The sequence below is a fragment of the Paramisgurnus dabryanus genome, chromosome 6, assembly GCF_030506205.2.
Source record: "Paramisgurnus dabryanus chromosome 6, PD_genome_1.1, whole genome shotgun sequence".
In the NCBI taxonomy this organism is placed as follows: Eukaryota; Metazoa; Chordata; class Actinopteri; order Cypriniformes; family Cobitidae; genus Paramisgurnus; species Paramisgurnus dabryanus.
Genome location: NC_133342.1, coordinates 37163399 through 37190622, shown reverse-complemented (window position 1 = coordinate 37190622; position 27224 = coordinate 37163399). Strand labels below are relative to the sequence as shown.

The following is a 27224-nucleotide window of genomic DNA, read 5'->3' as shown; positions in this document are numbered from 1 at the left end:
TTAAAAGCAGGTGCTGTAAGACCCTTTGTTACAGCTGCTGGCACATCAATCTATCTTGTGTCATTTTGTATGCTGGTAGTAGACTGTAATATGTTGCACTGTTATTTGTCTGTGTTGTTTGATTTCAATAACGGATAAAAGGTCAAATGTCTGTAGCAGGCGGGGTTCGGAGGACCCATCAGTAGAACAATAAATTGGTAACCATAAATAAACTTAAGAGTTGACAACATGTCATTTTGGACAGATATAAACACTGTATCCAATGTGGTCTGATTTGCCTCTCCGAATCCACCGGAAGTTATGGTGTTTGCGGTTAGTCTTCCGGGCGGAACCCATCGTCGGGCGGAACCAATCTTCCCAACTTTTGGTTCCGCCCATAAAAAAAGTCACACGGTGACAGTTGTTTCCGTTTTCTTCTTCTTGACGTTCGCTGAATTCTGGATTTCTATTTTAACCTGCCGCTTCAGTGCAGTATAGGCACAGAGCTATTTAACAAGCACGATCTTCCGAGATACTATGCTACTAGTAATTCATTAATAACTGCTGTTTTCTTGAACATTAAATATTTATAGTTAAATGTTTATATACATGTATTAAAAAATAATAATAATTTGGGCGCATGGACGCCCCAAGGGGTCGGCAGCGCCCTTAGTATTTAACTATTCCGCCTATGCCCAGCGCCGTCCCTGGTAGTAAAGATACGAAGCATTTAAAGGAAAATATTTTACAGGACTAATGTATCAACACATACCAGAATAGCATGTGCATGTTTACATTCTATATACAAACACATGACCTGTGTGTTGTCAGAAATGCATTCCACTGAGTTTTTTAAGTACAACATAAAACCAAGATATTTGTTACTTCATATTTTGTATAAATTTACAGCTTTTGGTCAGTCAGCTGTAAAGTCCCAGGAAGTGCACATGATGCAAATTTCCTGAAACAGTCAAAGGTAGGTCTTTTTCCAAAGGTAGGCAACTGTACAATCAGAAACACTATTGGTAATGACATGAAGTGTACAAGATTGTACTGACAAAGTCCTTTCCCCTTATTTACCATTTCAACTACAGAAAGTCAGGATCATTGATGGCACACCAATGAGCTTCTCCCTTCTCGGCGATCCAGCGTATCCTCTTCTGGAGTGGCTGATTAAGGGTTACACCCAGAGTAATGCTCTTACCCCACAGCAAGAGTCGTTTAATGTCTATCTGAGTGCTGCCAGAACCGTTGTGGAAACTGCATATGGGAGGCTAAAATCAAGATGGAGGGTCCTTCTAAAGCGCAGCAATTTTCACCACACCTTCATTCCCTACATGGCCACAACATGTTGTGCTCTCCATAACTTCTGTGAAAAACAAAAGCAACAAACCAACTCTGCCTGGCTGGAGGACACGGTGGTTTTACAGAACGCAACTGCTCAGCCTACACCACGTCCAAGTGCAACATCTGAACCTAGTGGTGAAAAAGTAAGGCAAGCGCTTACCCAGCACATGGCAAATAACTTCCCACTGCGCCAACAACATTTATAATTTTTTATTGGAAACGTCAATTACTTGAAATTGTGTTAGGACATATTAACCGAAATTTTTGACGAATTTCACCTTATGATTTTACGAGCCATGTACTGTGTAGTTTAACACTTCTTTTATTTAAATGCACAGCAAAATCCCCATTGTTAAATTAACACTGCTCGGTGTTATATAATCCACACCAAGATTGGTATTGAAAAAACACTAAATCAGTGTTAAAGTTAATAAGATAATGAAGTGATTAAGTCATTAATAGTGAACACCTGCTGGTCATTCCGTGTCAAATCAACTCAAATTTTGGAATTGTTCTTAAAATTTTTATTTTGTTGACTCTTTTTCTGGAGAAAGTAATACTAAAATGAGGAAGAAAGCCAAATTATTAAATGAAATAGATGAAATCACCATATATAGTTAAATGAACACTATCATCATCTCTGTTTGAAAACTAAAATTACAACTTGCTTGCAGAGTTACATGGATGATAGGTTTAACTTCTAAAGAACTGCTGTAAATCTGGTTAATAAAGTAAGTCATCATTGCTCCGATTAGTGTTTCCTTTAGTTGCGTACTTGGGTCTTGAAGTTTAGTGTTAGTTTTCTTCTGCTAATTGTGGCAGTGTGTGTATAAGTGTTTAATTTGTGTTCTGCCAACCCTGTGAGGCTCCCATGAACTCCAACAGCGCTGTAAAAGTCCACATACCCTGAAGAGTTTAATATTGTTTACCCAAATCTAATCTGTGGTGTTCTTCTTCTTCTTCTTCTTTGAGCTTATTGGCGGCTCGCATTCTTAAAAGAGCATTACCGCCATCTACTGTGGGTATTGGATCAGAGACACTATAATCCTTCCCCCAGACCACTCAGGACTCAAGCTTTCGATGTTGCTGCGTGTTCCAGCTCCTCCATCTACAGCTCAAGTCCGTCACAGTCCAGAGAGGATTAAATCTGTGGTGTTAGTCAGACACACTGAGACATCAACAATCAGCCTATAAAACACAATCATGGTGACAATCAACAACAAAGCTTCATGCCGCAATGCATGCTGGGTACCAGGATTGTAGAAAACTCAATCATACATCCCATCATGCATTGCAATAGGGCTGCACGATTCGGAGAAAAAATCTAATTGCGATTTTTCTGATAAAAATTACGATTCGCGATTTAAAGTGCGATTCATTAGTATATAATAAAAGAGCTACATCCAGGCTTGTTGTGGTGGTTTTAATAGCACCAAAGAAAGATGCTGTGCTACTGTTAATTTAAAACCTCTTAAACATTGTACCAAGTTGTCTGCAGGACTTTGCTCTTCTGCAGACAAACTTTTTTTTTATCTAAGAACATTAAAATACAATTTAACAAAAATTTTTTGAAAGTTTTATTTAAAATAACATATAGGCCAATGTATTTTGGCTGTCACTACAACAATGCTTCTGACAAGCAAATGTTTAGTTTTTTCTTTTAATCATAAGACTATTCATCTTGTTTTACTTTTCAGGCATCTGTAATAAATGTAAATATATTGGTTATTAGAATCTATGATTTAACATAAGCAAAAAATACAAATAAAACACTGCACAGTCCTCACTGTACGATTTTAAATGTGGAGCTGCAGAAGCTTGTACAGTTAAGATTAAGGAGTGATTTTAATTTTTGGTGTGTAATAAACATTTCTGACACAGAAAGCACCAGGTTACTGTCTGTCACTTTAAGACACAAGACAGCTTTAAAACTGCTCTGCTTCAATATACTGATAAACATCCAGCTGTTTATGTTCACTTAGACAAGAAAGAAAACTTAAGTTTAGTGATCACGCGTGTGCTGACTGCTCTCTGTGTGCGCGCTTCATGAACCCTCGTGCCTGTAAATATTCAAAGTGGTGCAGATGTGCGGGTGCAAGAAAGTATAATGTACCTCTTTCGTCTGCTGTGTTCCGGGCTGGAACCTGCTTATAGTCTGATGAGGCGCTTGTCATTGTTTGCGATGCATGACGAGAAACGGACGTATATACCTTTCTTTAAGTCCAACATTACACAAAAGGGAAATGTTTTCGCGCATTTCTGTCCTTTCATTTGCCGGTTAATGAGTTATAATGGGTTTTTAAAATGACTGAATCCAAAACCTGCCAACTTCATGACATTCCGCGTTGTGCAGTTAATTCCATTAGTATGCATTTCGCGATTCTGTTGGTGTTTTCCGCATCGCGGAAATCATATGGCCGTACACTTTGTTGAGGAGTTGAACTGCTGCTCGCTCATGTTTGGTGTTATCTGACGTGTAGTCAGCACCTCAGTGTTAATGCACTCTATTGGTTTAAACTGCATCAAACGTAAAATGCGCATGAAGCGAACTGTCAAAAACTGCGTACTGGATGATTGTTATATTTGATAGTTTTGAATCGAAAAAATCGCAGCTCTTGCGATTCGAAAATCGCATCCATTCACATCGCGATTTCGGTTCAAAAACGATTAATCGTGCAGCCCTACATTGCAACATGAGAAAAATTTAGCAACTTTCTTACCATTAACTGTCACCATTGTTGAGATTTGTATCAGAAATCATGAAGTCTCTCTTAAGCAAAAAACAACAACAACAAAAACACACTAAAGCATTACGGCAGTCTTATTCAATACAATGTCACTGGCGTAGAACTTTTTTATATGCCTGTTTCTTCATAATTATTTTGTGATCAAATGTTTCAATTATTTGTAGAGTAGAATATAATAATAGTAAACTGAGAAGCAATGAACAAGTGGTGTTACTAAAACATTGTTGCTATTGCTAAAAGAGGAGAGTTAGATCAGGGAAGGTCAAGGGACAAATGCCTAACTAAAGGAAACACTAATCACAGTAATGGTGACTTCAAATGAACTCATAACAAACACAAACTTAAGATTTAATGTGATACATTTTGTGATAAATGTCTATTTGACTTGTTAGACATCACATTAGAAAGAAGATTTGTCTACTAAATCACGCGTGTGGATACTGGAATAGTTGAGCACTTGTATTTTGTTCTGACAGCTGTTTAGAAGTCAAACTTATCCATTTAGAAAATAACTCTGCAAGTTATCATTTTATTTTTCAAACAGAGATGCTGATAGAGAGGCAAACGTGAAAGATTGCAGCTTTTGGAGGCATACACACAACAGTATTCATCTATTGCATTTAATAATTTGTCTTTCTTTATTATTTTAGTATTTTCTCCAGAAAACAAGTCATCAAAATAAAAATTTAGAGACAGGAAAATGTCCAAAATCCAATTGATTTGAATGACCAGCAGGTGTTCACCATTAATGTCTTAATCATCACTTCATTATCTCATTAACTTTAACACTGATTCAGAGTTATATTTTTAACACCAGTCTTTTTTAACACCGATCTTGGTGTGGATTATATAAACACCAAATAGTGTTGATTTAACACTGGTAGAGTTAATTTAACACTGGGGATTTTCCTGTGTGTTACAAACACTTTTATATGAAATTTCTTTTTTTTTTTTTTTAAAAAAGCTTGGCAACACAGCAAGTACTCTTTCTGTGATTTTTATTGAACAAAACAGTTTTATGTTACAATGTGTAAAAAAAAAATGTTTTCATTTAGACCAAACGTCTAATTACAGCCCTGTACTTTTACATAACTATGAAATCCACAAAGTAGCTGTGCTTGAAATCAAAGCATATAGTTATCTGGAAGTTCCAAAGTGCAGTAACAGCCTGTGTTTCCATTGAACATCCTAGGCTGACATATATTTAAAGTATCAAACTGTGCTAGAACTATATTTTTAACATTGTTATGCAAACAGAAGAATCGAAATAATGTTATAACCTCGAGGTAGTTTTCCTGCATGTAAAAAAAGGCACTTTAGTGCAATAGCCATCCAAAAAAAACCTTGTCCTACACTGGACAAACATTCACAGTACTTTTACACAATTGCACATACAAACATGTTTAACATTGCTATGACAAAAAATTTGATAATACTACTAATATATCAGCTTGACGTAGCTGTCAAGTGTGCAAAAACTCAAAATGACACCTTATTGCAACAGTCCTTGTAAGAAAACAAAATTACATTCATATAATTACATAAATAAAAAACTGGTTACAACTACAAAACCAGCAGCATGTTATTGTGCGCATTACAGCTTATTCAGTATAGCTTATCTGTACGAACTTTTAACGTACAATAAGCATGTTATTGTGCGCAGTCCATCAATCATGAGGGAGACAAAGCACTCAGTAGAGCGCATACTAGACTCAACGATACTAGAAATGAGTCTCTCCTCCCTCCTATGGTACTCCTGAAGCTGTGCTGACATCCACTCCTGATGCTGTTGTTGGAGCCTTTCAAGAACCAATTGGTTCTGAGACATCCAGGCACTCTGACATCTACTTGTCCTGCCTCTGTGAACTATCAAAGCGACAGCCAATAAGCCATGTACAATGTCAGATAATTATGTGTTTAATTTGACATACATTTCAAACACATGTAGCAGCCCATAAGAATTTGAAATTTTACTACAGCTAATAGTTTTGATTACGTACAGCCCTAAAAAAATATTTCAAATCATACTCATTAGGCTTTATAGGGTTCAAAACCGACCTTGGCAGCAATTCTGAGACTCTGCCTGTGAAACCTCATCAGTGGATGTGGCTAGCGTCCCTGTCTCCTCAGAAAAATCAGAAGTATCTGCTGTGTTCTAGAAACAATTGCAAATTAAGGAACGGGTGTAAGGCAACTAGTTTAATGAAGAAACATTACTGAAATATGTACTTACATGTGTTAGCCGACGTTGTGTTGTCGACGTCAGCTGAAGGTTCTTCAAAAGCAAGGTCAACGGCATTTTCATCAATAGATGATAGAGGCCTGTGGCCAAGAAGCTGGTCCAGTTCATTGTAGAAAGGGCATTTCTGTGGATCCGAACCGTTAGTGTTGTTGTGTTTCTTGGTTTTATAATACAGAAACTTTAACGCCTTCCATCGACAGCGTACTTGCTCCACAGTTCTCGGAAATCCTGCATCCGTCAGTTTATCCGACACCTTCTGAAACATTTCGGCATTTCGATGCTTCCTCCCGTCTAAATACTTTAGAATGTTTAGTTAATTCATGAGATTTAGCATTAGAGTAGTTTCTTCTTCTCGCCTTTGCAGCCATGTTAGGTTTCGGTTTGCTTTAACTTCCGTGTGTGACATTTACATCATGCACATGCGCACATGAACCAAGCCGCCAGAAAACAGGTTAAGGTGTTTACATGCCACGCGAAATCGGCGTAATGAGCAAAAAACTACCTGTGCCGATCGGTTTTTGCTTACGCCGTTTATGAGCTTTCCCCGATTAAAGAAAACAGTTTTACGCGTTTACATGACCCCACGGGTTATCAGTTTATTAAGCATAATCGGCGTAAGACTGTGCATGTAAACGCACTCACTGATATCATTCTAAAATAGCTTAACAGAATTTAAAGAATTTACAGTTTATTAGAATGAGATTTTACATTTTATATTTATTTTTTTAGTGTAAACTAAAAAAATTGTTTTTAAACAGTCAGAAGGTAATTAGAATAACATGTTTGTTATTTCTTAATTGTTATAGATTTACTTCACATGTATGTTGTTTTTTTATTATTTGTGTTACAGTAAACAAAACTTTAAAAAACTAAAGTTTTTGCTTTTAAAATAAGCAGTTTTAGAATCACTTTTTAATTATAACATTTCTAAATATTTATTTATTGTTTATTCCAAAGAGCCTGGGTCAGCCCTATCTGTATGCATAGCATGAATAAGCATAATGCTATTTAGTCAAAAACCAGCAGGTCGAAATGCAAGACATCAATATCACATATCAGTGAACTGAATCAAACACATACCTGTAATAAGACAAATAATAACAAAAATAAACTTCAATCTGACTGTTTGCATGTCAAACAGCTGTGATGTTTCATTTATCCATATTTTCATTATGTCCATGTGCACTTTTCCTGCTTAACAGAAACAATCACTTGTGTAAGGAAACAAAAGTTTTTAATTAAAACATGAAACTGAAGGAGACGTACAACTAATGGAGGTCATCTATCATTATAGAGGATGTATGTCAGATTTTTATAGCATCTCATACTTCCTTTATGTCACACTAAGAGTTGTTTGAGAACAGTTTTTACACAGGATGATAAAAATTACATAAAATATACTTACAAATAACCAAGTTGTATCAGTGAACTGAATTCACCTATAATGTATGCAATTTTTGGAATTTTTTTACACCACAAGTTTTTTACACAAGTTTTAAGTGGTTTTACACCATTTAAAAATAACAAATATAAAACTGATGTAGTGAGGGATTTGCTTGTGCCCAAAACATGTAGACTTATCAATACAGGCAACAACAAACATCATTGCCAGACTGTAATATGATTTAATTTGGTGTAGGAACAGATAAAATATTATTTTGACATTATTAAGAAATGCAATCCTTGAAGGATTTTACTTAAATGTAAATCGTACATTTTAAATTCATGCAATTTGTTTATCATTCCAAATTAGACTTATTTCACCACATGCTACAGAAAAGCAGCTTCCTGCTGTTTGTGGTTGGTAGCAGGTCCTTGTATGAGTTAACGCTACATATAGTTGCCCTTTTGCCCTACAAAAGACAGAGTGATGCAGATAGAGGCTGTACAGTTTCAAAACATGTTAACACAGCAATACAGGCAACAACAGACATCATTACCAGACTTTAATATGATTTTATATTATTGGACACAAGAGCTTAAAATTGTAAATTACTGTAAAATATTTAAAATAATGTCTGCAACTTAAAGTGTTTCAATAAATCAACATATTAGAGTAGTGGCATTCAATTAAGTAGTGGCAACAGATCCCAATATACAGTATATATATATATATATATATATATATATATATATATATATATATATATATATATATATATATATATATATATATATATATTATACTTTAAAATTACTTTTTGATACAGCAGACAAAATCCTGCTATGCTTTTTCCTTCACTTTTTGGTAGAGAACAGACACCAGATTAAAGGTTATTTGTGCAACTTTGGTAACAAGGGAGGCAAAAACAAGGACAAGAGGCAGAATTCAAGAGTAATAATCTTTAATAATCCAACAGGGACGTAGTAAACATAAGCTTAAAAAAAATCACATAAAAACATAGGAAACAAGGTTTTCAGCATTTAAGGTCATCAAACTGAGCTATAATGAGAGAGAAATGTGCACAGTTTACTTCAGTGAAAGATTATTTATTCTGAATTATTCTTGTCCACACAACCATCCATTAGGTCAACTCTAGTCCTTAGAAAGACAAAACTGATTTAGTTCCCATCTAAAAAAGGAACAAATATGGGAGAAATTACTTAGAAATTACTTTAAAATATATGACTGATTTTGCTGATTATTTTGATACTAACAGTTGTGTAGTCTTCATGTCTGTGGTCACAACTGCTGTAAATAATGGGAAATAAGAGACAAAGGACATCAATCAAAATGTTTATTGGGTCGTATTATTTGGTGTGAAACAATAAGATAAGATAAACTTTATCATGTAAAACAGGTACAGTAATGACATAATTGTTTAATATTTGTATTTACTGAGTCTGTATTACCTCTTGTAGGTTCAGCATCAGTGGATTCAACAGGAGTCTTTGGATCTCCAACAGAAACTAAACACAGATTGAACACATAATACATTTTAGTTAGTTTTTTATATAGTGGTAAAATAGAGTATTGAATGAATTTTACCATTGACTGTGAGTTGAACATGAGCCTGTAGATCTCCTACAGAACAGTAATACCAGCCAGAATCACTCTTCATCAGTCCAGACATCACCACAGTCAAAGATCCTCTCCCATCATCACTGATCTCAACTGAATACTGGGATGTGCCAGATCTTCCCACTGTGTAACATCTCTTGTCTTTATATCTGCACCACTGTTTGTGTTTATTCTTATATGTAGAAGTGTAGAGACACTGTAGACTGATATTACCACCTTCATCTACAGTTACACTGCTGGACATCACGTAGACATCAGGAGCTGTTATCACACAGACAGATGATATTTGTCATTGACATTTATCAGAAACAAGAGCAATCTGATGATGAAGTGTTAAATAAATCTCATACCTGGTTGGATTGTGATATAAAACCACTCTGTCACATCATCCCCATCTGTAATTGACATACCACACCAGTAATTTCCAGTGTTTTGATGTTGCAGGTCTCTCATAGTGACAGTAAATAAACTCTGATCAGGATGATCAATTACTGACACGTCTCCTTTGGTTTCATTTGCATATGCCAGAGTAGAGCAGTAAGGATAAGCTGCTCTTGCATGATAACACCAGTATTTCTCGTGTTGTGTGTATTTACTTTCATAATGACATGGAATAATAACAGATCCACCAGTCTGAACAGTTACTGTCCTACACTCATCACCTATAAATCATAAACAAAACAACAAAAACAGTTTTTTGTATAAATATTGATCATTGAATGATTTAGATGCATGTTTGTTTTATTTTTGTGCATTTTTATTTAAAAAAATAAATAATCTCTTATAAAAAGATTAAGTTTACAATTAAAAAAATGTGTTTTATAAAACATCTGTGTCATTCTGACAAAGGAAGCATTTTGTGTTAAAATCAGATCTGAATTTTTTCTTTAAATATTTTTTCACAGAGTGTATTTTATGAAGAAAATTAAGTTATTTTTTTGTTTGGAAGAAAACATCTTTGTTGCATGGACCATATATTTGTGTTTTTAATTTAATTAATCAAAAAGGCAGCTCCTATAATTATTAAATTATTTAGGCCCGTAAATCGACAAAAAGGTGACATGAGTGTCGCATGTAATATTATATAAATGAAGCTGACACTGAAAGCATTCGTGTTGTCTTTGGATATATATTCATGTAATATTAAAGATGTGAAAGAAATTAAAATGTGATCATTTTAATTGATTTAAATGCTGTTTTATTAATAATAAATTAAGCACATTTTGTATGCAGTATTGCAAATTACACCAGCTACTAATATTGTCTCTTCATCCCTTCATACACAGCATAAAACACATTATATAACTAACAAAATTTAAGCACTAGCCATAAGATGGTTTAGACTGTTAACACACAGTGTTGGGTGAAAATAACCAATGGTTGGGTTTGTCTATCCTGTTTATATTTTACCCATCGCTGGTTTACAAATAACCACAACTGGGTTCTTTCAAACCCAATGTTTTTTAGATCAGGTCACACCGCAGACATTTTTAACAACACGTATGAGTAAACTGAATTTAAGACCTACTGTACCTGTAATAAGCCAAAGAATGACCAGAATGAACTTCAAACTGACTGTCTGCATACCAAACAGTTGTGATGTTTCATTTCTCATTATCTTCATCATGTCCATGTGAATTTTCATTGGTTTGTTGATAATACACCAGAATCACTTGTGTTTAAAAATTATAAATAAAACATGAAACTGAAGAAGACACAGAACTGAAGGACATCATCTATCATTATGTCTGTACACAGTTAGACATTTATAGCACCTCTCACTTCCTGAATGTTTCATCTTTAGTTGCTTGTTTCCACGCGGGCTGACACACATTGCATGAATAATACTGTAACTTACAAACAACAAAGTTTAACCTTCTATAGGAAATCGTACTGTTCTCGAGAGAAAGTTACTTTAAAAATAATTGGTTGTTTTAACTCTTGTCACTCAAGAGTAATCCAAATTATAATTAGTGTTAAGTAATCTGAATTATAATTATAATATTATAATTATGATATTTCCTATAATTGAGCAGCCCTTCCTGATGTCAAGATCTGAAGGCAGACGTTCCATTTTAGTTGGAAATGAAAATCGGGTTGACGTCAAAACCCAATGTTGGACTGACATCAAAACCCATAGCCAGTCTGACGTCAAAACCCAATGTTGGACTGACATCAAAACCCAGTGCTGGACGGACATCAAAATACATAAGATAAGAAGGAGGCCGCACTATGCATAAATATAATTTTATTGATCAAAATACAACATCAGGTTGACATCAAAATCAAATGTAAAATAACACTGCATAGTCTTCACTGTGTAAGTTAACACTCTGGGGTCGACTGTGGCGTGGGCGGCGCAACTCTTTATTTTCAATCACTCCGCAAAGAGACTTAAATTAAAGTGTCTAGTTTTTTTCTGTCCACTCCCAATAAAAACAGAACGTTCTGCTTTTTGCAAAATTAAGAAAATAAACATGATGCAGGTTTTGTTCTCTCTCCTTCAGTGAAGTCCTTTCAGAAACGCGTCAGAAAAATTAACTGTAACTTAACGAATACTTGTCGTAGAAACAAAAGATAAATGTCTACATAATGCTTGGAATGTCTGCTTTTAAATGATGTAAGTGAGATCGAAAACAGATATTGTCATTCGGTGTAAACTGTATGAGAAATAGGAGAGGTACTGTCTTTCTCCTGTTACCTCATTATTTGTAATGAGATCAGATTGCCACACCCCCGCGCTATTGAAGTGAATGAGCAGAGACATCCATATGCATAACTCGTGCCTCCTGCTGTCGTGTTTGGGTTCTTTGTATATCTTATAAAGAAGCAGCAGCGCACAACGACATGGCATACACACTGTTTTTATTCACACTCCAACTTCCCTATAGTCCTAGGAAGCTCCTCTACTGCCCCCTAGTGTACAGGCATACAACATTATTCTTGATCACACCACATCTCCCTTTCTGAAAAGCAATAAACTTTAGATGTAAATCCTTAAGTTACATTAAACTCTTAATTTCACTTTTGTAACACTGTGAAATATCAGGTCTACTATAATACATTTTTGTACAGACCTATTTAACACTTTTCTTACCAGAGAACACATAATAAGAAACCAGATTACATTCAACAATATCAATATTCAGTTATCTATCTTTTTGTTATTTTTTTTTGTTTGTTTGTGGAACACCAGTAGTCTGAAAAACATTCAACACTCAACAGGATTAAACTTCCCATTAAACCCACTTTTAAGACTTAACACCTTTAACCATTTATTTCCCTGTTGCTTTCATTGTAGTTTTCACAGGTCCAGTCTATCTGGCTTTTTGATAATTCTGCCAGACTTGGTTCTTACAGTTTGCGGAGAGCCCGAAGGCTCGTCCAAAGACATCTGACCTGTCTCTGTTACTGTATCTTGCGGGTCAACCTCTGCAGCATGACCAAGCGCTTCACTGCTGTTGTCTGCTGATATGGGCACAAGGTGACGACGGTTTCTCCTTAAAGTACCCTGTGATCCACTAACCAGGTAAGACCTTGGTGTTTCATGTTTAGACATCACAGTACCTGTAGATCTTGTATCTGTAATCCACACTTGCTCTCCTGGAGACAGGTCTGGAAGGTTTCTTACTCTGTGTCTACGGTCATAATTGCTTGAGTCCATCCATCTTTTCTCCCTTTCCTTATGCTGTAACGACTGAAGGTCTGGGATGGCTGGCTCCAACATCGCCGGGTGAACTGGCACAGTAGTGCGCAGGCAGCGCCCCATAAGCAGCTGAGCCGGACTAAAGCCATTGCTCAAAGGAGTGTTCCTGTAAGCTAGCAGCGCACGATACGGGTCAGTTGCTTTCTTCAGCAGATTTTTAATGGTTTGAACGGCACGCTCCGCCTCTCCGTTACTCTGAGGGTATCTTGGGCTGCTCGTTACATGCTCAAACTCATACTCAGTGGCGAAAGCAGTCATGTGAGCCCCCGTGAACTGAGGCCCATTGTCAGTGACTAGAATCTCCGGTATGTCGTGCCTGGCAAAAATTGACTTGAGGTGATTTACCACATCTGCACTTCTTGTCGGCCCCAGCTGGGCCACCTCCACATACCTGGAAAAATAGTCCACAACAAGCAAGTAGTCTTTGTTTTTCAATGTAAACAAATCACCCCCCAGCTTCTGCCATGGCCTATCTGGTAGCTTGGAAGGCATAAGAGGCTCTGTGAAGTTGGCACGTTCTTTAATGCACAATGTGCGTTTCAACACCAGCTCTCCTATCTGGCTACTCAGCCCCGGCCACCACACAGATTGTTTGGCGTGTTCACGGCATTTAACGATTCCCTGGTGTCCTTCGTGAATTTTCTCTAGCACCCTATTTCTCATCACTGAGGGGATAACTAGCCTAGTACCCCGCAATAACAGCCCATTGTGAGTGCTGAGAACAGATCTTTCAGTCCAGTAGGGTCTTACCAGAGCATCCAATCTACTGCGGTCTGGCCAGCCTTTGATGCAGTATTTCATCACTTCGGCACACACGCTGTCTGTCCTTAGCTGATCCCGCAGGTCAGATAGGTAGGTTTCACTTGCTGGTAAATTTGCAATCACAGAGTCGACATAAATGTTTGTTTCCTCCATCAAGCCATCACCATCAGTCTCGCCATGCTTCAGCGGCACTCGTGACAGGGTGTCTGCTGTAGTGAGGCTTTTCCCTGCGATGTGCCTGATCGTGTACCTGTACCTCATGAGTCTCATCCTGAATCTTTGTATTCTAGGTGGGAGGGAATCCAGCGCTTGACTGGCCAGCAAGCTCACGAGGGGTTTGTGATCTGTCTCAAACTCAAAATGAAGGCCGGTGATTAAGTCACTGAATCGTTCGCACGCCCAGGTCAGTGCCAGCGCCTCTTTTTCGACCTGAGCATAGCGCTGCTCTGTGCTGGTGAGTGCCCTGGACGCATACGCCACCGGCGCCCAGGTTTCCTGGCATTTCTGCAGCAGAACACTGCCTAGCCCGAATGACGATGCATCAGCAGAGATTTTCAGCTCTTTGTTTGGGTCGTACAGCTGCAGTACTGGAGTGGACGCTAACTCAAGTTTGAGGCTGGTGAATGCCCTCTGCTGCTCTGGCCCCCAATACCACAGGTTCCTTTTTGAAAGCAGGTCCCTGAGAGCTTTATCTTTTTCTGCCAGGTTGGGCAAAAACTTGCCTAGTTGGTTCACCATGCCCAGAAAGCTCCTGAGCTCACTGATGTTGCGCGGTGGATCCATCTCACGTACAGCACGTGTCTTCTCTGGGTCTGGGCTTATCCCTTCTGCAGCGATGATGTACCCGAGAAATTTCACCTTGGTTTTGCTAAACTCACACTTCGCTATGTTAAGCGTGATGCCAGCCGCCTGCGTCCTCTGCAGGACTGCATGCACCCGTGTGTCATGCTCATCCTGGGTGGAACCCCATATAAGGACATCGTCCATGTGGCAGACGACTCCTTCTAAGCCTTCAGTCACCTCAGTCACCATTCGATTCTGAAAATGTTCAGGAGCCGAGGCAATCCCAAATGGCAGGCGGTTAAAAAAGTAGCGCCCAAATGGGGTGATAAAAGTGGTGTAGTGGGCACAGTCTTTTGATAATGGGATTTGCCAAAACCCCATATTGGCATCCAGTTTGGTGAATATCTTTGCTCCCGACAACATGCCTAGCGTCTGGTCCACAAATGGGAGGATAAACTTTTCCCTGCACACGGCTTCATTGAGGGGAGTTAGATCTACACAGATACGGATCTCATCCTTCGATTTCTTTGGTGCGACCACCATGCCAGAGCACCACTCTGTCGGCTGTTCGATCCTGCTGATGACCCCTAGCCGCTCCATGCGCTGGAGTTCCTGCTTTACTTTTCCCATTAAGGGCAGTGGGACACGGCGAGGCACCTTTAAGGACACTGGCTTAGCATCTGGTCTGAGTTTAATTGTGTACTGATGCTGTACTAAACCCAACCCGCCACACAGCTTTGGATATTGTTGTTTAACAGAGTCCAAGTCAATGCTATCTACTCTGGCTACAAGTCTGAGGCTAACTGAGGCGGGTCTACTTAGTAGAGCTGTGTTCAGATGTTTCACAACATAAATGTCCTTGGTGGTGCGTGTATCACCACATTCCAGAATTTCTCTGGCTACGCCCACTACAGAGAGAGGTACACGGCCTGGCCCAAACAGTGTTTTGTTGCTTGGAGTGAGGCTGTATGCGGTGCCACTGCATATCCGTCTATACACCTGCTCTGGTATGACAGACACATCCGCTCCAGTATCAATTTTGAATCTCACTTTTGCGTTCCTTATGTGTAAGTCTACAGTCCATGCATGATCTCCAGCATCAACAGTTCCCAGAAATATATCATCGTCTTCAGAAACAGCACTCACACTTTTTGTGGACTTGCACACTTTACTGTAATGTCCTCTCTTACCACAATTGTGGCAGTCTGCATTCTTTGCTGGACACTGGAATTTAGCGTGTGACTTACCACATTTTGGGCATGACTTATGCTCTGCTCCTGAATGTGTTTCATGTTTGTCTTTGTGCTGTTTCACTGGATGTCTTTTATTTTTCCAGGCTGGCTGTTTTCCTTTCCTAGTGTGTACTGCATCCACTGTCATTTTAATAGCATGTGCTGCATCTCCTCTCAGATCCGTTTGTTGCCGTTTAATATCCTCCGCTTGTCTGACCATATTAATGGCTTTAGCCAGATCCAGCCTGCTCTCCATTTGCATTTTCTGTGAAAGCACCGTGTCTCTAATGCCGACTACGATCCTGTCTCTCAACAGTTCATCACGCAGTGCCCCATATTCGCAGTCTTCCGCCAGTGCATATAAAGCAGTTATGAATGAGTCTGCAGATTCGGACGGCCCCTGAGCTCGCTGGTTAAACTTAGCTCTTTGGTATATCACATTTTTCTTCGGCACGAAAAAGTTTGTGAAGCCGTCTCGGACGGAACTATATATCAGTTTCTGTTCCGCGGTCAGTGTTAAGCCTTTAAGCACATCATCTGCCTCGTCCCCCATGCAGTAAATAAGCGTGTTCACCTGATTCGCGTCAGACAACTTATCCAGGTCGCTAGCCACTCTGAAGCGCTCGGACCTTCTTATCCACTTTTCCCAGTCTTGTGGCTTCGAAAAATCAAAGGATTCCGGCGGATTTATTGAGAACGTTGCAAATGCTTTAGCAGGAAGCAGTGGAGGATCGTTCTGTTCAGCTTGCTGTCCTCGTTGTGCTTGCGACATGCTTGCTAAGTTTACTTTACTGTCTCCCTCTTCTCATATAATATCCGCTATCCTTTCGCTCAATGAAGCACCACTTCTGACACCATGTCCTGTTTGGGTTCTTTGTATATCTTATAAAGAAGCAGCAGCGCACAACGACATGGCATACACACTGTTTTTATTCACACTCCAACTTCCCTATAGTCTTAGGAAGCTCCTCTACTGCCCCCTAGTGTACAGGCATACAACATTATTCTTGATCACACCACACCTGCAGTCAATGGATACGCAATCCACAATCCAGTCTCTCCATTCCTTGTTGTTTCATCCGAGTGCACCAAACATGACATCTAAATCCTTATTTACTTGCGTATGTGTGTCAGTATCTCCAGACGCGAGTGTTTTCTTTGTTCTTCCGTCAAACAGTCCACGCGATGGGAACACACATACACAAACACACGAGTCAGAAAATTTGACGCTCTTTTTGGTATTCTTATAAAATACGCTATTGCAAACAGTACAATCCTTATTTACTTACGTCTAAGCATATATCTCCGCACAGCAAGTTAATTAAACACAGGATCACTCGCATGTCCACATTTACTGCTTTCATGATCAACACGTGAGGGAGTAATGGCGGCAGCTGTTAACAAACATTGATAAGTTTATCACGCTTGTCCCTTGTTGTGTTTCTACTATAATGATTACAAAAACACAAATAAGAGTCCAGACAACGATAGGTAGTTCTTCTTTTGAGCTTTTTACTGCACAAAAGTAAACCTCTCACTGGCCAACCAAACACTAATCCTGTGTTTATTTTTATGATAGCTAAACAGTACCTTAACTCTTTCCCCGCCATTGACGAGATATCTCGTCAATTAATAGAAAACGCTTCCCCGCCAATGACGAGATTTCCGCAATACCGCTATTATCCACCAGGTGGCGCCCTTACGCAACTCTATGAAAAGTCCATCACAAAAATGGAATTATCTCTGCTTTTTGCTCAAAATGTGGTGTTTTTGCAGAAAGCTACACATATTCAAAAGCTGATTGCAAAAGAACCCCTGAAGGTAGGATGAAAGTTTTTTTTTGTTTGAAAGCATGTTTATATATTTAAAGAAGAACATTTTCTGGAAGGCATCAAACTTTGGTGAAAATCATGAAAAACGTTGGCGCTGGCTGGCAACTTTTTTAAAAAACGCTGGCGGTGAAAGAATTAACCATTAGGCTACTAAGTTTTATACATATGAAATTAATAGAAAAATGTTCTGTCCATATATGTGACCAGTCACAGAAAGTAGTGACACAAGTCAGATCTGGGGCATTTTTAGTTATTCACAGATTCTGAAAGTGCAGTTTCTAAGCTTTCCAACGATGTGTAACACATAGGAATCTGATAAGATTTGGATAAGTTGTGGCCATTTGAATATAACACATTCAAAAAAGAGAATGCCGAGAAATTTGAGAAAGAAGAGTTAGCACTTTTCCCTGGCTGGAGAGACAAATAGGGCTCATTTACATCTCATTTAGCTAAGCCATAGCCCCTGTAAAGTCGTTTTGAGTTACAGATGTTCTAGCATCATATGTAGTATTTTTTGACAGAAGTCCGTATGAAAAATAAACAGAACTTTTTACCTTTGTGGGGATCACAAGTCGAATCCAGTCTGTTTCAAATGTGTGAATAATCCAATGACCATTTTTGTCCACAAATGCGTATAATCCGTGAAATATAGATATATAGTCTATTGTTTACATCGGATTTCGCATGACCGTCTGGTAATAGAATATAATATACAATCTGAGGACTATTTACATCGTAACATGTAAGGGTATATGAGATTACACTCCGGCAATTTACGTTACGTTAAACACATGAACCCGCCTTCAAAGTTTGTATCTAAAAGAGGGAGGTAGTATAACAGATAATCCAAACAGCGCAGTCAAAAATGTGACGTCCTTTAGAGATGTTACCAATCGCTCGCTCGTTCCTCCATCAGCCAATGACTTCATGGAAAATATTGATAGACAAAACATGTAGCCAATTATATAAAAAGTTCAACGATCTCTGTCTAACTTATATGTGTTTGACTTCATGCTGCGGTGCAAGAACTGACAGAGAGATGACGTCAAAGTACCGCGAGAGCACAATTAAATTACTCAATTACTCAAAATTAAACTACTCCGTAAGATTTCTTGAAGAGCTCTCACGGTACTTTGACGTCATCCGACTGCGGCGCCGCATAAAGTCAGTGACGCGGCTGACCTACAATGCGGCTGACTGTTATTTGTTCCGCCCCAGCTTCTTTTATTTTTCTTTTGTTTTGTGCGCCCGAGCTTCGTTTACAGTCTGTGGGGACCAGGGCTTTGAACCAGAATTTTTTCGTAATTGGTTCATTCCGAACAGAAACAGTATTTTAACGTTTTCGGTTCAACCCTAAAGTTGACGTTCCTGAACTGGTTAGAACGTTAATAACGTTCCATGTCAGCTGTGGGACATACAAATAAGTAGGCTGATCATTAGGACATAAAACCTAAATTATTAGTCTACATAATTTTCTTTAAGTCTCTATCTTGTCATCAAACATTAAAAAAGGCTACATAATGTAAGCGGCATAACTGTAACTCTGACATGCCTACATTTGTTGAATGCACTTAAGCACACGCACACATAGACGGAGGACGAATTCCAAACGGCGCTTCGGGAAGAAGATGCAGCATAAAGTGAAAATAATGTTGTTTTTCAGTGCTTTATTCGCCAAATGTATTTTATACATCAAGAGTTCTGATCTATGAAGGACATAGGGATAATCACGTTAACATTTGCAAGCCTTTGAAACACGTGCAAATGATCAACTTCCACCCTATTAAATTTGCGTATTAAACCGCGAATTGTAAGCGACCCGAACCGTAGGTCGTGATCTGTACGGATCAACTGCAATCTGTTACACCACTAATTAGTATTAAAAAACATCTTGAGATACTTGGTTGCCTACAATATTTACCTCTTATGGTTGAGCATTAGAGACTTGGGCTTGAGTAGGCTACTTGCTGGTGGCAAGCTTCTCATTTCTCTGATGACTCACAACGACCGAAAGTGAACTTCACAGAGTCATATTAGACAGAAATCTTGTCAAAGAACGGAAAAAATTACGTTATTAACCGGTTACCATTATTTTAAATTAACGGTTCTGTTCCGGAACATATATTTTTGGAAAGTTTCTGGTTTCGTTTTTGTTCTTTGAACCGGTTCAAAGCCTTGGTGAAGACGCACGCTATAAGTTAGCAAAACTTAGCAAACATGTCAGAGGAACAGGGCAGCCGCGTCACTACAGTCACGTGACTTCACGCTCGAGCCGGAAGAGAAGACAATGCTGAATAAAGTAGTAATTCTTGCTATTTTGGACCAAACTGTATTTTCGATGCTTCAACACATTCTTACTGACCCACTGATGTCACATGGACTACTTTGATGATGCTTTTATTACCTTTCTGGACATGGAAACCGTACATAGATTTTCAATTAAATATATGGGACTTTGTTATAATGAGATTATCTCTTGAAGCCCCATCTCGGACTAATACAGTAGGACATGTAAAGGTGAGTTCAAACATTGTTTTAATGTTTTTAGTGTTGTAGTTATTTACAGAAGCAGCTGTATGACTAACCTATGATGAACTGCTAGTGGAATAAATGTTATATTTAAATGACTGAACGCTTGCAGAACACTTTGGGCAGAGGTCTCGAGTACTTGCGTAATTTAGCCAGAGGGTGGCGCCCTAATGTTGATTGATAGATTTGTTTATTAGACTTTTTAGAAAAGTGCTTTAAATCACACACACACACAGACACACACACACACACACACACAGACACACACACACACACACACACACACACACACACACACACGCATTCTGGTTTCCATGTTTTGTGGGGACATTCCATAGACGTAATGCATTTTATACTGCACAAACTGTATATTCTATTCCCCTTACCTACCCCATTCCCTAACCCCAACCATCACAAAAACCCTTCTGCTACTTCACATTTTCAAGAAACATCATTCTGTTTGATTTATAAGCTTGTTTCCTCATGGGGACATCAAAATGTCCCCACAAGGTCACAAAAACACTGGTATTCCTATCTTTGTGGGGACAACACACACACCTGTTGCACACTTTCTATAGTTGGATTGTTAGGGCCAATTTCTCATTAGCTAGCAATCTTTTAAACGAGCTCTGTAAGAACTCTACACTTTTACACTCGGGTTGATTTGTATCACTCGTTATGTTCAAAACCTCTCCACTGAAGCTGTCATGATCAGACTGAAGTCAAACAGATACTTGTGTGTGCAGATGCATTTAATGATGAGAAACAATGCTTAATACTTTTGTGTCAGCAAATGCATTCAGAATATACAGATCAGAATTAACACACAAGAATTAAAGGAATAGTCTACTCATTTTCAATATTAAAATATGTTATTACCTTAACTAAGAACTGTTGAATCATCCCTCTATCATCTGTGTGTGTGCACGTAAGCGCTGGAGCGCGCTGCGACGCTACGATAGCATTTAGCTTAGCCCCATTCATTCAATGCTGCCATTTAGAGATAAAGTTAGAAGTGACCAAACACATCAACGTTTTTCCTATTTAAGACGAGTAGTTATACGAGCAAGTTTGGTGGTACAAAATAAAACATAGCGCTTTTCTAAGCGGATTTAAAAGAGTAACTATATTTTATGGCGTAATAGCACTTTTGGGAGTACTTCGACTCGCCTGAAAAGTCCGCTCCCCTTCTCACCCTCATAATGGGAGAGGGAGGGTGTTACTGCACCGAGTCGAAGTACTCCCAAAAGTGCTATTACGCCATAAAATATAGTTACTCTTTTAAATCCGCTTAGAAAAGCGCTATGTTTTATTTTGTACCACCAAACTTGCTCGTATAACTAATCGCCTTCAATTGGAAAAACGTTGATGTGTTTGGTCACTTCTAACTTTATCTCTAAATGGTACCATTGAATGAATGGGGCTAAGCTAAATGCTATCGTAGCGTCGCAGCGCGCTCCAGCGCTTACGTGCACACACACAGATGATAGAGGGATGATTCAACAGTTCTTAGTTAAGGTAATAACATATTTTAATATTGAAAATGAGTAGACTATTCCTTTAACAAGCAAAAATAAGAAATTACAGTAAAATCATTCAACAGGTCACACAAGCAGATCAAAACTTTTTTATAAACACTAGGGCTGCCCCTTATCAGTTGACTAATCATTAGTCTAGCAGCCCGCTGAAAAAAAACAATAAAACCATTAGTAAAACCATTCTAATGGTTTTATTGGGAATTTTATTGGTTCTAATGGAATATGGCCCAAAACACAGTGTATTGGTTTTTGTTGGTCTCTAATGGTATGTATTGGTTCTATTGGTTTTATGTATTGGTTCTAATGTAATATGTATTGGTTCTAATGGAATAAAGCCCAAAACACACTACAGTGTAGTGGTTTTTAATGGTAAAAGCTTATGGTTCCTAGCTAATATTATACCCGACCCGTGTATGAGGCACACATTAAACTTTTAGACACGAACCCGATCGGGTCTTGGGTCGGGTCTCGGGTTTTCGGATCTAAGTGAACCTGTGAAGATCTCTAGTGACTAGTCGAATAATAGCGAAAATAAAACGACGACTAGTCAGCTAGAAAAATCTTTGGTCGAGGGCAGCCCTAATAAACACATATTTATATTTTTGGCACATTTCAACAAACCAAATATAATTTGACTTTATCTCTGTTGCTGTTTTGCAAGCTCTTGCATCTGTCTTCATATTTTGTTCAGGTCAGATCAAACACCTGTGTGATAAATAAGAAATGATCTTTCCAGTATTTACAGTATGTACAACATTGTGTATCTATTGTGATTAACACAACAACAACATCTCACCTATTCAGACACAGGGCTGTAGATCACATTTTCCTCTACATCTGCTGGTTCACACTGAAAATATAATACATCATATTGAGTCATACTGACAATAATACAAATGTTACTGTATCATAAACTAAAGCACTGTACTGAGATCAGAGATTCATTGTGTTTGTGTTTGTTGTTATGAATTCACTTACTGCTTCAGTCTTGGCAAGTTTAATCCCAGAACTGTACATCACATCACATTCAGGATTCACTGGGGATGAATTAACTGAGTCGTCCTGTCAATAAACACACATATCTGTTTCAGTCTCTTAGTTATTTTTCTGTCAAACATGAAACTCTGTGCATGCTTGTACTTTTACAGCCATTTTTGATCGCATAACTTAAAATGGGACCCCCTTCAAATAGGATAAATAACTTGCGTTACATTTCTCAAAACTAAAGTCACTTTGGATTAACAGATCTCAAATGAACAAACCTAAACAAAAAAATAATAACTCACTTCATTACTGGCTTTGTCTCTTTCCTCAATCGAGATGTGATTGATATGTGTACCTACGTAGTAAAAAAAGCTATTTTATCTGCTTTGTTGTTAGAGTTAGACATCAGTACAAACATACAAATGATTCATAGAATCGCTTCTTTCCTGATTACTATGAGGAGATGGTTTGTGTAGACTGTGGGCTAGTCCCTCCGCTTTCATTTAAACAGGAGCGGGAGAAATAGCGGGAGTTTTTCCTCCTGCGGTTTAAAAAAATCCCCTCCACACATGCTCGGTTTTAAAGAAATCTCCGCCTACATGAACACGCAAAAACACGTGATCATGCGGTGTCAAGAGCATGCCACACCAGCAGGTGGTGATATAACCCTAATCGTAAAGTCACGTTGGCCAATCAGAAGCCTTAATCAGAAGCAAAAACCCTGCTTGTACTGTATACATGACAACACTGCAACCGGCGTTTCTGAAAAAATCTCACCCTGGCAGGGTTTTTTAAAAATCTTCAGTTTCAGTACTGTGTTTCCGTATGGACGAACAGCCGAACCGCATTAAAAAAGTCACGGTTATAAAAATACCCATGTCCACAAGGCCTAATATTATGTCAGAGTCCGCTGCTTGTGTCAAACATGCTGCACAGTGTTTTGTACATGTATATGTAAGAGCATTCTCTGATATTTCAGCCAACTGATAAAATAAACTTGCGCACCTTTCACACACTCGCAAAATGAAACAAAAATGAAAGAGGTGGAGAGCAATGAGGTCATTAGAAGGCGTCCACTTCGGTAACTGATGAGAGACTGATGACGTGAACTCCATTGCTTTGCTCTCATTTGGTAGTCATTCCCGAAAAGTCGCTCATTATTTGCATTAAGTTAAACTTTTCTTAATTTTGTCGCATCACTGGACACGCCCATTTCCTTTAGCATATGGTCACTGTCGCCGGAAGTCGCCAAACTTTTAGTGAAATAAATGAGATCATGTTGCTCTGCTCCTGCTAGATGCTGGCGGTCTGAACAGGCCATTCGTTTTATAAATGAAACCCTAAAGACCAAGCTGAACACTGTATGTTCGCACTAGAAGTCAGGACCAGTGTAAAAACATTGTGCTCAGTACATCATATTAGATCAATAGGCGCAAAGTAGGCAGTCTTTTGTAGCTGATCAAACACATTTGACCACACCTTGATAGCAATAAGCTCCGGTACGGATCCGTACTGGATCCGCTCCGAAGTCTGAATTTTATTGCGGAATTCATTGCTATCAGGGATGCGCATCTACACCACAAAAGCAATAAAGTTGAAAGCGTTTGGGATAGGCTCCATCCTTTATCACTATAAAACCTGAATATTTAAGTTTAAGGGTTAAATATCATTAACTTAAGGGAGCACAAACACTGATATAAACTGTCATTGAATGCACTATATGTACCTTTTGACAAAATGCATGAATATAAATGTAATGCAATACTGACTGCAATTCTTTCTCATCATTACAGATGTCACAGTAACCAGAATCAGCAGCAGAAGCAGAACAATGGGTAGAAGCCACATCTTCAGATGATCATACTCTCTGTCATAATAAATAACAATACTCCTGTTAGCATAAATCATTGAGTAAACTTACTGGGCATATTTTAAAGGCATTGCTATTTTACAAATTTAGTCAAGACCTACATACAGGAAAGAGCCTGGCTATATTTGAAACCATAAGGGGAAAAATTAAAGACACTCAAAAATTCTATTTCTGCTTTATTACTAGCCAAAACATTATAAGATGTAGTGCACTGGAAAATGAATCTTAAAGTACAAAAAAGATGACTAAGATCATTTACAAAGTTAAATGTTTAACAGAATACTAACATGTCTCTTGTGTCTCTTGTTGAGCTGCTATTGGTAGTCACCACTGTCAAACAGAAATGCAGACAATGAGTAATTAAATGCTTTATGTTATCATTAAATCACCACCAACATTATTTAATTATTTTTTGAATCCGAAACAAATTTTGCATCAGTAACAATGAATTCATCAGTAGTCTATAAATCTTTTTCAGAGACTGAACCCAGATAAAGAAGTTATTTTTCTTTATCTAGCAGCAAAACGGCCCAATTACTATTGTTACCTTGCTGAGAAACGAAAACAAGACATTGCGTCAGAGGTCCTCCCCTCTTCCGATTTTCTGAAGCTTTTTTATAGAATAACGTCAGTGCTTTCCGCCGCTATATAATGACAGTCTGGTGGCATATCCTCTGATTATTTCTACTGAACAACAGTAAAGCTGATCTGAGCAGTGACACTGCAGCCTATGCAATGTCTCGTTCCCGTTTCTCAGGGAACTGAGGTTACGATAGTAACCGAGACATTCCATTTCGAGAATGGTCTCTCGATATTGCATCAGAGGTTAAGGCTATGGGAGACTGTATAGAACCATGCCGTGATAACAGTGAAGAGCAGCCCCAGTGGAGCTTATTTAACCCCATGCACCGCAATGTGTAGCAGTAGCACATAGCACAGTCTCCGCCCGGTCGGTGTAAGCCAACCTGAAAAAGATTGGATAGGTCTCTAGGGACCCAATCAGAAACTCGTCCCTGGACAGAGTACATACAGACACAACCAGCATATAAGCCTTATCGCCGCACTACACAGGGCAGCAGATAAGCACAATGCAACATATGCCCAAGCACCACACAAGTTATAGCAAGTATACTTGCATTAAGCATCTGCTGGAATTACATAAGATGCACATCAAGATAGCTAGTGTGAAAGAAACAAGGATGAAGCAAATACAGCTCCATACCTCAACCTAACAGCTGACTGCTAGGTGGGGCGGGAATAACTCACTGAGCAAGCTTGGAGAACCCCTGCAATTGTGTCCGCATCCATTGCCATATCCTCTGCTTACAAAGAAGCTGCCCCCAGCACTGCTGCTGTGGCACAAAGAGCTGCTCAGACTGCGGTGTCGGGGGTCGAGCACTCAGATAAACATATAAAGCCCAACTGGGCATAGCTGACATAGGTCCAGTATAGAGGGCAGATTGTAACCGCCTGCACTCTAATGGTGCTGAGGGTGGTTTCAGGCACGTAATCCCTAATGGGACACTATAAGAGAGTGAGGTGTTCCGCTCCACTCCCTTAATTCTGATAACCAGATAGTGCCCAGCCACTGCACGCCCAGAGGCATCATGCAAATGCCACAGGTGCTGCATGAAACCCTCAAGGTAGACAGCCTGCATCGCGGCCCACTCGACACGGGACCATGCACCAGGTCGTAGATATTCACTTTATACCCTTTTGTGCGCAGCATAAGGGGGGAGGGCTGAGTAGAAAGCAGGTTGGAGTGCCCTTATAGAAACGCAGCTGATTTAAGCCAGTTTGGAGACCCAAATAACTGATCCTCTCCCCACTTCCGTGCTTACCAGAAGCAAAATCCAATTGGGGAGCACAAACTGCTAGCGCGTGGCCAAGCATAGCATGTCCCCTACGAAATGTGCAACAGGGTGAAGGACAAAGCGTGTAATAAAACCATAGTTAATTTCGTAAGTGTAAGGTATGCATCCAAACCCTGCTTGGACGGGGCCAGACCCAGCACTCGGACAAAAAGGATAGACATCTCCTTAACAAAGAAACGCTTGTAACAGCTATCCACGTGCACACAGGCTGCCAGTTACATATGTTTTTCCAGGGTAACTGCTGTTTTTTACAGACGCATGAGGTTAAATATCGCTGAATTTACAGGGACATTGTGTACTTAATGACGTGCGTCCTGCACCCTGCAGCGATGTGCAAGACATGGTAGCAGCCCGCTGTTGCACAGCTGGGGGCATTACCCTTCAAAGTATGCATCTGTAAGGCTCGGAGACATCACGTAGCAAGTGAAGCATGAGCTAGGCAGGCCAGCCGCTATGAGCAGGGCTTGAAACCCGTGGGAATCAGCTAAAGTGCGCTTTATTGTACAAGGCAGACACCAAGAAATGATGTCTACTCAAGTAAACACTGTTTGCAATGTACAAGAAGGGGCAGAGCGCTGTGCTCGTCCACAACAGACCCCGAAGAAATGTGGAGGGATGTAGCTTATGCATGTAGCTGTCCCACTTCCATTGCCTCAAACACCTCTGACTTATAGGGTGGAGCGCATCCCACTGCTCATTCTACCCTTCTCTCTTTGCAGCGCGTGTGTGACGGGCACATTTGAGAGTGGGTCTGAGAGCTGTGTGCTGAGATGGGTC

The 27224-nt window shown here is 39.1% G+C and overlaps 1 protein-coding gene and 1 long non-coding RNA gene across 2 annotated transcripts; both read right to left on the bottom strand.

The window, feature by feature from the left end:
* Positions 1-8715: 8715 nt before the first annotated feature.
* Positions 8716-11059, bottom strand: LOC135764922 (polymeric immunoglobulin receptor-like). Its single transcript, XM_065275594.1, has 6 exons — positions 10871-11059; positions 9688-9999; positions 9305-9598; positions 9169-9225; positions 8974-9007; positions 8716-8888 (listed from the first exon to the last, which is right to left on the bottom strand). Exons 1-6 carry the CDS (start codon positions 10980-10982, stop codon positions 8852-8854), a joined length of 846 nt encoding a protein of 281 aa, XP_065131666.1. The 5' UTR covers positions 10983-11059; the 3' UTR covers positions 8716-8851.
* A 10775-nt stretch (positions 11060-21834) lies between these two features.
* On the bottom strand, positions 21835-22781 carry LOC135767069 (uncharacterized). Its single transcript, XR_010541881.1, has 3 exons — positions 22698-22781; positions 22516-22569; positions 21835-22424 (listed from the first exon to the last, which is right to left on the bottom strand). It is a non-coding gene; the product is annotated as an uncharacterized lncRNA (long non-coding RNA).
* Positions 22782-27224: the final 4443 nt, after the last annotated feature.

Coding starts and splice junctions, on each gene's coding strand:
- LOC135764922 (XM_065275594.1), bottom strand. CDS start 10,982: ATGAAAATTCACATGGACATGATGAAGATAATGAGAAATGAAACATCA. Junction 9,008..9,168: donor TGATGCTGAACCTACAAGAG/GTAATACAGACT, acceptor CATTATTTACAG/CAGTTGTGACCACAGACATG. Junction 8,889..8,973: donor GACATGAAGACTACACAACT/GTTAGTATCAAA, acceptor TTCCTTTTTTAG/ATGGGAACTAAATCAGTTTT.